Below are 14,578 nucleotides of genomic sequence, written 5' to 3'. Positions count from 1 at the left end.
GAATTAAGCTACTACCTGCTAGTTTCAGGTGCCTTAAATCCCTTCCCAAAGCCTGACCAAATAAATGAGGGTTATCTCGAAAGCTTTGGGGCAAGACTGTCCATATTAGCTAATATGGACTTGATTCCCCAGGAAAAGTACATTCAAAAGCAAAAATAAATTGTATTCTCATTACACTTTTTTGCAGGAAGGATTGCAGTGTTGCATGGAGATGAACAAGGGACAAAGATTTTATACTTAAGGAATTTTTCAATTAAAGACTGTAGTTCTTCCCAGGTCTCAGGCTTAATCAGATACTGGCTGCGATGGGGGAGCACTTGAGGGTCTGGGAGGCTAACAATGGCTAGGGTGGCAGAAGTAGCTCACCTCAGAATTCCTAGATCCCAAACAACTGGCTCAACTGGCTCCCACACTCTCAAGCAAACATAGGGAGATTTAGTGAACAGAGGGAAAAAGGAGATGGGAGGATTAACTAGAGAAAATTGCCTCCCCAGTTTCACCATCAGCTCCCTTTCCAGCAAGGGGGCAGGGCTAGAGGAGGGCATAAGGAAGGAGTGTTTAAACAACAGATCCTCAAGTAGGCTGGGGAGGGGGTATGTCTGGAGACATACCTTAGTTTCCCTTTCAATGCCTATGATCCGAGGGGTCAAGGGATAGCTAGGGCTAGAGTAACTGGTTAAAGCAGAGAACTTAGCCACGTTAAAGTGGGTAACCTTACCTTCAGCCTTCATTTTTGCCCAGGGCTTGGCGAGAGAGGTGGAGAAAGTGGGAGCACTGCCAGCACCCAAGCTTTCCTGTTGTTCCAAGTCTTGAGAAGACTGGAGGATAGGGTACTGAGGGGCGGCTCCACCACTTTTCCAACCTGAGGGACAATCTTTCCTCCAATGTTCCTCCTGGTCACATGGGCACAGTTCCATAGGCGTCAGTTCCTGGGGCTCCCTCTGGGGGGGGGGGGGGCGCCCTGTGAACCAGTGACCCCCCTAGTGGCAATGAAAGCAGGTTTCTCCACTGCCCAAGTAGCTGAGCTTCCTCCAAGGGGGTGCCCTGCAGGGGTGCTCCCTGGGTCTTTTCCTGGCCAAGGCAGCAGCCAAGAATTGAGCATGCTCCCTGGCCCTGGCCCTTCTCCTTCATTCTCTTTCCTCTGCTGCAGTGAGGCCTCTGTTGTTAAAGACTCCAAAAGCTGTCTCCAGTAATTGGGCCTGAGGTGTTTGGGGTCCCATTGCCAATTTCTGCATTTTCTTCCTAATATCTGGGGCAGACTGATTAATGAAATACATACTAAGGATTGTTGCTCCTTCCATAGAGTCAGGATCTAAATTCTTGTATTTTTTAACAGCCTCTATCAGCCTGTCTTGGAAAAAGGCTGGGTTCTCCTTTTCTCCCTGAGTAATCTCTTTAATCTTTTGAAAATTCACCTGCTTTTTAAATGCAGTTTTTAGGCCTTATAGCAAACAAAATACCAAATGATCTTTTCCCCCTGTCCTCACTTTTCTGATAATCCCATCCTGGATCAGTAAGGGGAAGAGTCACTGTTCCAGGGGGATATTTTGTGGGGTCATTACTCGCCAAACAATCTCCATACTTCTGAGCTTGCTCCCAGATTCTCCTCTTTTCTTCAACTGTACAGCAGGTAGAAAAAAGAATATGCAGATCATTCCAAGAAAGTTCAAATTGTAGGGATATGTCCCTAAAACCCTCAGTAAACTTAGTGGGGTCTTCCAAATATCTCCCCAGTTTCTCTTTAATCTGGATGAGATCTGAAAGAGACAATGGAACATGCACCCTGGTTGTCCCACTGGGTGAGGTAGGCACTTCTCTTAAGAGAAACAGCCCTGATGGCCCAATAGGGACAGGGGCTTGTGGAGGAAGATAGGAAGTCCCACTTCTAGTGAGGGAGGGGCTGGGGAATACCTGCTGAAGTAGATTAGGATGCAGGGCTAGGGGATCTGGCTGGCAAGGGGAAAGATCCGCTGGTATCTGAGAAAAAGTAGGGGTAAAAGGGGGACATGCCCCAGAGAGTGCCACGGGAGTGAGGCCTATGGCTGGAGTGGATGTTGCCTCAGGAAGAGGCCCATAGTTGGGGCCTAAGGTAGAGTCTCCAAGGTGGGGTGGGTTATGGGCAGTGATACTGTAGAGACTGCCCAGGGGCTGGGGCCTGAGGCCTGAGTGAATATTGCCCCAGCTAGACGGGCTTCAGAGGGAGGCACCTCAGCAAGACCCAGGGCTGGGAACTGAGCGGGGGTTGGGAATGGAGATAGGGGAAGAGGTGAGACTGAGACCCTAACATCCAATTCACCCTCATTGTCCTTTTGTGGGGCAGCTCTGGCTATGGGCATCTTACACTCTTTTCTGAGAATAGGGTCCTAAGAGAGTTTGACGAAGGCCCTTATGTAAGGTATTTCTATCCATTTTTCCTTTTGGAGACAATATAATTCTAACTGTAAAAGTTTTACAATATAAGGTTCCAAACATGGGCCACACTTTATTGTCCTTCAGGTGATATTGAGGCCAAACTGTGTTGCAAAAGAACACCAACTTTTTCTTTTTAAGTTCTTTAGAGAAGCTAAATTTTTTTCCAGTTTTGTAAGAGACATCCCAAAGGCGAATTTTTTGGAATTGAAGAGAATTGATCCATTACTTGGCACAGGGTTGGAAGTCCCTCTCTCCATAAAGCAGGACATGGGAGTGAGCCTTGAGAAAAACAGACTATTACTGGGATCCAAGAAAATCCAGATATGATGTTTACATAGCAGCATGGAACTGATGCAGACTGAGGAGATCAGAGGGAAGAGGACAAAAAACAACGTACACAATGACTGCCACAACATGAACAAAAAAAACCCAAAGTAAACAGAATGCACACCTTCCTGCCTCATCAAAAAAGAACGCTGAAAAATCAAACACGCACACAAGTATGATAATGTTGCTCAGAAGAAGACATGTAAGGAAACACTCTCCTCACCAACACCTCTTTACTGGAAATCAGAGGTCCACAAGTATTATACAGTGCACATTTTCAGACCTTTTCAATGTATTGATCATTTATGATGATTTTTCCCTGTCTTCAAAAAAAACATTATTAGGGGTGAAGCCAAGATGGTGGAGTAGAAAGACACACATAGTCAAGCTCTTCCTCCACAGTCCATAAAATACCTGTGAAGAATGACTGTCAACAAATTCTAGAGCAGCAGAAGCCACACAATGATGGAGCGAAGGAGATTTCCAGCCCAGAGTGACCTGGAAGGCCAATGAGAAATGTCTGTCACATCAGACGTGGAGCAGAGTGCAGCCCAACCTTGGCCATGTGGCACTGGGAGGAGCAGGCCTCAGGGGTGGAATCCCCAACAGCAGCAGAGGTTTGCAGATCCCTCAACCCACAAACACCAAAAGCAGTTTCAGAGGTCATTGAGAAAGCTTTCTTACCTTGGGGACAAGGGAGCAGGGTCCTCCCCAAGCCCTGGTCACAGGCAGCAGAAGCAGTGGTGGCAGCAGCGGGCAATGGTGGCCATGGCCATGGAAGGCAGCAGCCAGTGTCCATTGTTGGAGCCCTCAGCTTAAAGCCCCTGGGGGAATTGAGCAGCTGATCTGTATCTCAGCCCTGAGCACCATCCTGGGGTAAGGAGGAGTGCTGGCCTGGCAGAGCTGGAGGCTGTTGAGGAGTAAACTCCTCTCCCTTCATTGTGCCCCCTTGGAGGAAGTGAGAACTTACAGGTCCCCAAAGTATACCCTACTCTTGACAAAGGACCCAAAAGTCAAGTAACTGGTTAGGAAAATGCCCAAAAAAGGGGGAAAAAAAATAAGACTACAGAAGGTTACTTTCTTGGTGAACAGGTATTTTCTCCCATCCTTTCAGATGAGGAAGAACAATACTTACCATCAGGGAAAGATATAAAAGTCAAGGCTTCTGCATCCCAAACATCCAAACTAAATATGCAATGGTCTCAGGCCATGGAAGAGCTCAGAAAGGATTTTGAAAATCAAGTAAGAGAGGTGGAGGAAAAATTGGAAAGAGAAATGAGAGTGATGCAAGAAAATTATGAAAAGTGAGTCAACAGCTTGCTTAAGGAGACCCAAAAAAATGCTGAAGAAAATAACACCTTGAAAAATAGGAAAACTCAACTGGCAAAAGAGATCCAAAAAGCCAATGAGGAGAAGAACGCTTTAAAAAGCATAATTAGCCAAATGGAAAAGGAGGTTAAAAGCTCACTGAAGAAAATAATTCTTTAAAAATTAGAATGGAACAGATGGAAGCTAAAAACTTTATGAGAAACCAAGAAATTACAAAACAAAACCAAAAGAATGAAAAAATGGAGGATAATGTGAAATATCTCCTTGGAAAAACAACTGACCTGGAAAATAGATCCAGGAGAGACAATTTAAAAATTATGGGACTACCTGAAAGCCATGATCAAAAAAAGAGCCTAGACATCATCTTTCATGAAATTATCAAGGAAAACTGCCCTGATATTCTAGAACCAGAAGGCAATATAAATATTGAAAGAATCCACTGATCACCTCCTCAAAGAGATCCAAAAAGAGAAACTCCTAGGAATATTGTAACCAAATTCCAGAGTTCCCAGGTCAAGAGAAAATATTGCAAGCAGCTAGAAAGAAATAATTCAAGTATTATGGAAATACAATCAGAATAAAAGAAGATCTATCATCTTCTACATTAAGGGATCAAAGGGCATGGAATGTAGTATTTCAGAAGTCAAAAGAAGGAGGATTAAAACCAATAATCACCTACCCAGCAAAACTGAGTATGATATTTCAGGGGGGAAAATGGTCATTCAACAAAATAGAGTACTTTCAAGCATTCCTGATGAAAAGACCAGAGCTGGAAAGAAAATTTGACTTTCAAACACAAGAATCAAGAAAAGCGTGAAAAGGTAAACAGGAAAGAGAAATTACAAGGGACTTACAAAAGTTGAATTGTTTACATTCCTAAATGGAAAGATAATATTTGTAACTCTTGAAACTTTTCTCAGTATATGGGTAGCTGGAGGGATTATACACACACACAGACACACACACATAGAGAGAGAGAGAGATGGAGCAAGACAGAGAACACAGGGTGAGTTGAATAGGAAGGAATCATATCTAAAAAACATAAAATTAAGGTGTGAGAGAGGAATATATTGGGAGGAGAAAGGGAGAAATGGGATGGGGCAAATTATCTCTCATAACAGAGGTAAGAAAAAAACTTTTTAAATGGAAAGGAAAAGGGGGGAGGTGAGGGGGAAAAAGAGAAGCTTACTCTTATCACATTTGGCTCAAGGAAGGAATAACATGCACTCTCAATTTGGTATGAAAACCTATTTTACACTACAGGAAAGTAGGGGACAAGGGGGTAGGCGGTGGGGAAGATGGAAGGGAGGGCAAATGGGAGGAGGGAGCAATTAGAAGCAAACCCTCTTGGGGAGGGACAAGGCCAAAAGAGAGAATAGAAGAAATGTGGGGCAGGATAGGATGGAGGGAAATATAGTTAGTCTTATACAACGTGACTATTATGGAAGTCTTTAGCAAAACTATACACATATAGCCTATATTGAATTGCTTGCTTTGTCAGTGGGGATGGGTGAGGAGGGAGGAAGGAAGAGAAGTTGGAACTCAAAGTTTTAGGAACAAATGTTGAGAATTGTTTTTGCATACAACTGGGAAATAAGAAATACAGGTAATGGGTACAGAAATTTATCTTGCCCTACAGGACAAGAGAGAATATGGGGATAAGGGAAGGGAGTGGTGTTAGAAGGGAGGGCACATTGGTGGAAGGGGTAATCAGAATGCTTGGTGTTTTGGGGTGGGGGGAAGGGAGAGATGGGGAGAAAATTTGGAACTCAAAATTTTATGGAAATGAATGTTGAAAACTTAAAATAAATAAATAAAAAATTAAACACCAAAAAAAAAAATGTTATTTGTTAAATGGAATGGCTTTCTGGGAGAATGATACTGTGGAAAACTATTATGCACCCAAAACTGATTTTTAAAAAAAGGTTAAGAATCCCTGAATTAGAGGGAAAAGACAGACTTGGGGCTTATCCACAGTTATGATTTAGATGAAGGGGGCAGCTAGATGACTCAACGAATAGAGTGCTGGGCCTGGAATCAAGAAGACTTGTCTTCCTAAATTCAAATCTGGTCTCAGATTAATAATTAGTTGTGTGACCTTGGACAAGTGACTTAATCCCATTTGACTCAGTTTCCTCATCTATAAAATGAGCAAATCACTCCAGTATTTTTGCCAAGAAAACCCCAAATGTGGTTTCTGCTGAACAACAACAAAATGACCAGCAAAGGAGACTGAGGAAATAGGTAGGAAGAGAATCAGGAGAGACAAAAGAATATCCAGGAGGAGAGGGTAATCAAAAGTGTCCCAGCTACAGAGGGTTAAGAAGGATGAAGACTAAGAAATGTAGCGACAAAAACAAAGATTTTTGTATCTTCTTTAGATCTTCTCTTCTACAGTAATTCTCCCTTTTTATTTTTCCCTTTTATTTTTTTATTACATTAATACATATTTATGGAATAAGACTAGCATTTCCATAACATAGAACAATAAAAAGATGATTGTACATGAAACTGCAAATCTATTGTGCACAACTTACTATTCCTTTCAAATGTACAATAAAATTATCAATAAAAATTCTCTTTTTTTCCTCTCTATCTCTTACTCTCTTTGGGATTCTCAAATCAGCACCAATTAAAGTCTCTTATAAATCTTCCTGGACTACTTTCGTTCTTTTCTAATTTATTTATTTATTTTTAACTTTCAACGTTCATTTCCACAAGATTTTGAGTTCCAAATTTTCTCCCCATCTCTCCCCTCTGCCCATCCCAAGACAGCATGCATTATGATTACTCCTTGCCCCAAATCTGCCCTCCCTTCTCTTATCCCCATCCCTTCTGTTTTCTTGGAGGACACGATAGATTTCTATACCCTATTGCCTGTACATCTTATTTCCCAGTTGCATGTAAAAACAATTTTTAACATTCGTTTTTAAAACTTTGAGTTCCAACTTCTCTCCCTTCCTCCCTCTCCACCCATCTCCACTGGGAAGGCAAGCAATTTGATATATGTTATACATGTGCAGTTATGTAAAAGACTTCCATAAAAGTCATGTTGTAAAAACTAACTATATTTCCCTCCATCCTATCCTGCCCCCCCATTTATTCTATTCTCTCTTTTGACCCTATCCGTCCTCAAAAGTATTTACTTCTAATTATGCCCTCCTCCCATCTGCCCTCCCTTCTATCATCCTTGCACCCCCCCCCCACTTATCCCCTTCTCCCCTACTTTCCTGTAGTGTAAGACAGATTTTCATAGCAAACTGAGTATGCATGTTATTTCCTCCTTAAACCAAATATGATGAGAGTAAGCTTCACTTATTCCCTCTTATCTCCCCTTTCTTCCTTTCCATTGAAAAAGCTTTTTCTTGCCTCATTTATGTGAGAGATACTTTGCCCCATTCTATTTTTCCCTTTCTCCTCCCAATATATTTCTCTCTCACCCCTTAATTTTATTTTTTTAGATATCATCCCTTCCTATTCAACTCACTCTCTGCCCATATGTATATAATCCCTCCAACTACCCTAGTACTGAGAAAAGTCTCAAGATTTATAAATATTGTCTTTCCATATAGGAATATAAACAGTTCAACTTTAGTAAGTCCTTTATGATTTCGCTTTCCTGTTTACCTTTTCATGCTTCTCTTGATTCTTGTGTTTGAAAATCAAATTTTCTACTCAGCTCTGGTCTTTTCATCAAGAATGCTCAAAAGTCCTCTATATCACTGAATGACCATTTTTTCCCCAAAGCATTCTACTCAGTTCTGCTGGGTAGGTGATTCTTGGTTTTTATCCTAGTTCCTTTGACCTCTGGAATATCATATTCCATGCCCTTCAATCCCTTAATGTAGAAGCTGCCAGATTCTGTGTTATCCTGATTGTATTTCCACAGCACTCAAACTGTTTCTTTCTGACTGCTTGCAATATTTTCTCCTTGACCTGGGAACTCTGGAATTTGGCTACAATATTCCTAGGAGTTTTCCTTTTGGGATCTCTTTCAGGAGGTGATCTGTGGATTCTTTCAATATTTATTTTACCTTCTCGTTCTAGAATATCAGGGCAGTTTTCCTTGATAATTTCTTGAAAGATGATGTGTAGGCTCTTTTTTGATCATGGCTTTCAGGTAGTCCCATAATTTTTAAATTGTCTCTCTTGGATCTATTTTCCAGGACAGTTGTTTTTCCAATGAGATATTTCACATTGTCTTCTATTTTTTCATTCTCTTGTTTTTGTTTTATAATGTCTTGATTTTTTCATAAAGTCATTAGCTTCCATCTGCTCCATTCTAATCTTTAAGAAATTATTTTCTTCAGTGAGCTTTTGGACCTCCTTCTCCATCTGGCATTTCTGCTTTTTAGGGCATTCTTCTCTTCATTGGCTTGTTGAATCTCTCTTGTCATTTGGGTTAGTCTGTTTTTTACAGTGCTATTTTCTTCAGCATTTTTTTTGAGTCTCCTCTAGCAAGCAGTTGACTAGTTTTTCATAATTTTCTTGCATCACTCTCATTTCTCTTCCCAATTATTGCTCTACTTCTCTTACTTGATTTTCAAAATCATTTTTGAGCTCTTCCATTACCTGAGACCAATTCATATTTTTCTTGGAAGCTTTGGATGAGGAGTTTTGACTTTGTTGTCTTCTGTTTGCATGTTTTTGTTTTCCTTGTCACAACAGTAAGATTCTATAGTCTGATTCTTTTTTCGGTTTTTGCTCATTTCCCCAGCCATTTACTCGACTTTTGAGCTCTTTGTCAAGGTAGATCTCTGCTTCCAGTGGGGGTGGGGGGTGGTATACTGTCAGCCATATGATTCCCCCACAATCTGTGGGCCTAGAGCTCCAGAAACAGTCTCTGTCTCTGCCCCTGCTGCTGCTATGGCTGCTGAGGGTTCCTCTGCCCCCTTCCCTCTCTGCTGCTCTGGGGCTAGACCACTCCACTCTCCCACACTGGTCTCACAGGCTTTTTCTACTGACATTCAAATTTGTCCTTGGCATTTTGGGGACCTGAAGTCTAGAAACTGCCACAGGTGTGAGAGATTCAGTCTCCCCAAGTCCTGCTCAGGTCCTGTCTGCACCAGCATAACCCTCTGTGCCCCCACCGTGGCAGGGTACACACTTCCTGGTGACCTTCCAGGCTGTCGTGGGCTGAAGATTTGCTTCATTTCATCATTCTGTGAGTTCTGTAGCTCCAGAATTTGTTTAGAGCCATTTTTTTACCAAGTAACTGGCTGGGCTTGGGGCCAGTGCTCTAGAAAGTACGTGCTGTCACTCCACCATCTTGGCTCTGCTCCCCCCCCCCACTTTCTTATCACTTTTCCCTTCATCATTATTGGTCCTCCAGTCACCCATGAGAGTTCCTACCACTAATACTCCCTCTTCCCACACTAATCCACAGCATATGTCGAACACTAATAGGCTAATACCCCAATATTCAATGTGGGTGGGTCTTTGCTCCAGTGCTGCTTATCATAACCCACCTATGCTACCTCCCTCTCTCTGTACAGCTTTCATTCATATTCTCCCACAAATTTTCCAGAGGGTGAACAGGAATTTGGGGCTAATAGGACATTAAGAGTATCCTAGGGCTGTCTCTCACTCTTACTACATGACTGGTCCACCTTGCTTTCTGGTCATACATTCCCCTGTTTATTTTGACCTCTTCATCGGAGGCTGTCTTAACTGTGCATTTGGGTTTTACTTTTTATTGTCAAATCACCTTATATTTGCATGTGTTACTCTGTGTCCAACACTATGGACTTTAAGACATTCATGCCTGACATACTGTCTAGCCTTCAGGATCTTGTAGGGAGACAAGACAAGAACTCATGAGTCATCTGTCTCATCTGAATCTCATAATATGAGGTAGCCATTACCATCTCCATTTTACAGATGAGGAAATTGAGAAGCAAATGCCTACATTTCCACATTTGGGATTTTGCCTGATAAAACCATCTTAAAGCTTTGGATAGGACAAAAATATTGTGACAAATGGCAAAATTTTGAGATTTCAAGCACCAAATTAGAGAGAGCAGAAGTTAATCAAAAGGTTTCCTCAGAAGACATCACAATTTGGAACTATGCCCCCAAAGTCTCTAAACTGTGCAAATATCATTTGCTCCTTTGATACCACTACTAAATGCATATTCCCAAAAGATTACCCCACATGTACAAAAACATTTATAGCAGCTTTTGTTAAAGAGCTGGAAACTAAGGGGGTGTCCACATATTGGAGAATGTCTGAAAAAAAAATCACGTAATAGCACTTTACTGATATATCAATACTCATAGTTACCCAAAAATGATGTTCATAGAAACCCAAGGTTGAAAGACCTTTGAAATCTCTTAAACAACTCCCCTTTCTTCAACAGTACCTCTGATCTACTGCTCTCATCAAGAGAGAACTTCTCTATTTGTGAGGATTTCCACTAAGATCTTTTCCTCTAGAGAAGCACTGTTCCTAGCAGACAGGACTCTCAGCCCTTTTCCATCTCCCTTACAACAAATGCTTTGCTCAAGATATTCCTTCTATATATAATATCCATACTTTCTCCTTTCATTTATCTAAATCCCACTCAGCCTACAAGCCTTAATTCAGGACTCACCTCCCTAAGGACACCTGCAACTACTGCAGCCTACAGGTATCTTCCGTTGATGAACTCTTTTTGCCTTTAAAGTAAATATCACATAGTTTAGATTTGATGAGGCACAGGGTGGGATAGAGTAAATAAAATATAGTAGTCAATAGAGGCAGATGCTAATGCAATCTTGAAAAGTTATTTTCCTTTCCTCTCTTCCTTTTTATCTCCCTCTCAGCTCTCCCCTTTCCTCCTCCCTCCTCCCAATTCCTTTCCTTCCTCTCTCCTCTCCTTTCCTTCTGTCTCAGCCCTCCCCAACTCTCCTCTCAGCTGTCCCTACCTCCTTTCCTCCCTTACCACCTTCCCTCCTCTTTTCTCTACCCTCCCTTTTCCTTCATTCAGTCTGCTTCCATTCTCCTCTCCCTTCCTTCTTTCTTCTCCCCTTTCCCTTTTCTCATCTCCCTCTCAGTTCTCTCCCTCCTTCTTCCTTCCCTCTCCTTTCCTTCCTTTCTGTGATTTCCATCCTCTCCCATCTCCTTTCTTCTGTATCTGTCCTTCCCACTTTTCTACCTCCCTCCCCACTCTCCCTCTTTTTCATTCCCTCCATCCTCTCAGTCTTCTTCCTGTCTTCCTCCTCCTTCCCCTATCTCTCCTCCTTTTCTGACTTTCCTTCCTCCCTCTCTCAATCCTCCTCACTTTCCTTCTAACTCACCTTAGCCTTCTCCCCATTCTTCTTCCTCTCTCCCTTTTCTCTTTTCTCCACTGTGATCCTTTCCTTTCCCTCATCTATCCCACTTCTCCTCCCCTTTCCCTTCCTTCCCTTCCCTCTACCTTCTCTATTCTCTTCTTCCTTCCTTCTCCCTCCCCTCCTTCACCTCTCCCCTCCTCCCTTTCACTCCTCTCCCACCTCCTCCTCTTCCTCCTTCTTTCCTCTCCTCCCTTTCTTTCCTTTCTCTCTCCCTCCTCCCATCTGCTTTTCTTTTCTCCTCTCCCTCCTCTACTCCCTTCTCCCCATCCCTTCTCTTATCTCCCCTTTTCCTCCTCTCTCTCCCCCTCTGTCCTTTCTTCCTTACCCCTCTTTCTCTCTCCCTCTGCCAAGGAGTGGAGTGGTCAGGGCTTCCTAGAGCATCCTAGAGGAAGCACTGCGGGGGTTGGAGAGCAGCGTACACTTCCTGTCCAGGGCCACCAGGGTCTGGCAGGTCTCAACTGTGCTACACTCTCAAGAAGGCTTCTTTAGGAAGATGGCAGACCTGGGGGGAGAACAGGAGTCACGTTCTATCCCCCATCAGTTTTTCCTCACTTGGGATAACTCCTGGACTTCATCACCAAAAGCACACTTTACCTCAATGATCATCAACATGAATTTACAGTTTCTAAACCTGATGTAATTTCCTTGCTTTAGGAAGAGGAAGATCTGTCTGGCTCAGATTTGCCAGGAATTCAAGAAACAGAGATCTCAAGAGATACCTACACAGATTCTGAGTCTGAGACTGAATTGTTAACTCCTACACAAAAGGTTTCAGAAGAAGAACATGAAGGGATGTTGAAAAGTCTCTTCAGAAATGTTCCCTAAAGACCCAAATTTTCAGAACCCTGTGAATGGGAGGACAATTTAGAAAGGCTGATGGGAAACTTTGCCTGGGACGGAGAGAGGATATCCCTCTCCCAGAAGCGAGGGTCCTGGCATATGACAGTCTTTCACCATGAGGCTCCCGCAGTAGAGGGGATTCAAGGATGCCATGAATTTGGGGGAAGCTTTAGTGTGAACTCAAGCTTCATGACACATCAGGGAGGCTCCATAGGAGGGAAACCCCATAAATGTCACATCTGTGGTAAATGCTTCAAATACAATTCATTACTTATCAAACACCAGAGAATTCACACTGGAGAGAAACCCTATGAATGCAGTGATTGTGGGAAGTGCTTCAGAAGGTGGTCAGGCTTTATTCAACATCACAGAATTCATACTAGAGAGAAGCATTATGAATATAATGAATGTGGGAAAGTCTTCAGTCACAGTTCACATTTTACTCAACACCTGAGAATTCATAATGGAGAGAAGCGCTATAAATGTAACGAATGTGGTCAAGCTTTCAGCCAGAGCTCAAATCTTATTCAATACCAGAGACTTCACACTGGAGAGAAACCCTATGAGTGTATGAAAGTGGGAAAGCTTTCATTTGGAACTCAGTGCTGATTGAGCACCAAATAATTCACCCTGGGGAGAAACCTTATGAATGCAATGAGTGTGGAAAAGCCTTCAGAGGGGAGTCACACTTTATTCAACACCTGAGAACTCACACTGGAGAAAAGCCTTTTGAATACCATGAATGTGGGAAAGTCTTCAGTAAGAGCTCACAATTTTTTCAGCATCAGAGAATCCACTACAGATAATAACCCCAGTAATGTAATGTCAATGAGTGTAGGGGATGGAGGCCTTGATGGAGCAGAGAATCTACTTTGGGGCATGAGCCCATTAAAAAAAATTAAGGTCCTAATGGAAAAGGTTCTTGTCTATCTAATTCTCTTTGTGCCACAACCTAGCCCAGTACTGCATGCAGTGAGGTGATTAATAAATACTTGGTGATTGGTGTTAATAATAATAATAAAAAGTTATTTTAACTTTTCTGTGCTTCAGTTTCCTTATTTGTGAAATGAAGGGCTTGTTCTAGAGCTCTATAAGTTCCTTTCTGGTTTTTAAAATTGAATTAACTGGCTCATGAGTCATCTTATCTTCCCAGTTAGATTACAAGATCCCTAAGGGTAGGGAGTATGTCAGACTCCCTGTTGAACACAGATTAGGAACTCAATAAAAAATTATAGCTGATATCACTGTAACTAACCCTCTAAGTTTTATGAAGCATTTTATATACATTAGCTAACCTTGTCCTCCCAAGAACTCTGTAAGGTAGATGGTATTAATATTATGATCCTGATTTTCACACAATAACTGAAGTTCAATATGATTTAGCCAGTCACACTGTTAATAATTGGCAAAGCCAAGATAGGAACTTAGTTTCTCATTTCAAAGCCAAGTGTTCTTTCCACGAATCACAGCCGCCTGGTTAATTAATTAATCAGGTCATTCTTATGAGCCAAACAACTGTCCATTTTCAGAAAGCTACTCAGTCCATAATAGGCAAGAATGGTAGTATTTCTTCACACAGGCAGCAATCCCATTTGAGCTTGTTGGGCATGGCAAACAATAATCTTGCAATTGGATTTCCCCATTGGAGACACTGTGTTCAACCTTAGTCTAGGCTATGAGGAGTCTATGGGGACAACAGTGAGGGAGAGTGCCAGACTGCAGCAGAGAATATGTTGGGAAGTCAAGAAGTCAAGGAGTCTTACAGAGTTGCCTGAGCCTCTTATATGACTTGGTCATGGTCACATAGCAAATTACAAAGCAGGATTTGAAACCAGGTCCTCCTGATCCTACAAATGAAGTTTTCACCCCATTGGGCTGCACTGCTTCACTGTGCTGGGATGCAGTATTAATTAAGTACTAGCCAGGCAAGGGTAAGTTAAAAGCCAGGAAGATAAATATTTGATGCAACATGAGCAGGGAAGTAATATGACAAAAGTGATATTTTAGGATGACAAATCTGATTATAATATACATGTAGAGTGGACCAGAGAAAGGAGACACTGAAGGAAGTCTCCCTTGGAGACCTAGTAGAAGCTGTTTTAGTAACCTAAGCATAAAGTGATGAAAAAATGGCTTTTGGAGCATATGAATGGAGAGGAAAAGTGAATTGGAGAGCATTTCAAAAGAACAAATGATGGAATTTGAAATCACCCTGAATGAAGGAATGTGAATGAAAGGAAGAGTCAAGTATAATAAGTTTTTAAAGCCAAGAACCTTTAAGAAATATATAAAAAACCATTTAGATTTACAAGAGCTACATTTCTAGGCAACAGCTGAGCCTCACCTGCACGCTCTG

General features: G+C 42.1%; 1 protein-coding gene across 1 annotated transcript; it reads left to right on the top strand.

The window, feature by feature from the left end:
- The first annotated feature begins 11,839 nt into the window (after positions 1-11,839).
- Positions 11,840-13,028, top strand: GLI4 (GLI family zinc finger 4). The gene is given in 4 exon segments (XM_072619087.1): positions 11,840-11,904; positions 11,906-11,959; positions 11,961-12,790; positions 12,793-13,028. Coding segments are annotated over 4 exon segments (1,149 nt in total). The 5' UTR covers positions 11,840-11,875.
- The last annotated feature ends 1,550 nt before the right edge of the window (positions 13,029-14,578 follow it).

Source organism: Notamacropus eugenii, chromosome 6, assembly GCF_028372415.1.
Source record: "Notamacropus eugenii isolate mMacEug1 chromosome 6, mMacEug1.pri_v2, whole genome shotgun sequence".
Lineage (NCBI taxonomy): Eukaryota > Metazoa > Chordata > Mammalia > Diprotodontia > Macropodidae > Notamacropus > Notamacropus eugenii.
This window is presented reverse-complemented; position numbering and strand designations above follow the sequence as displayed.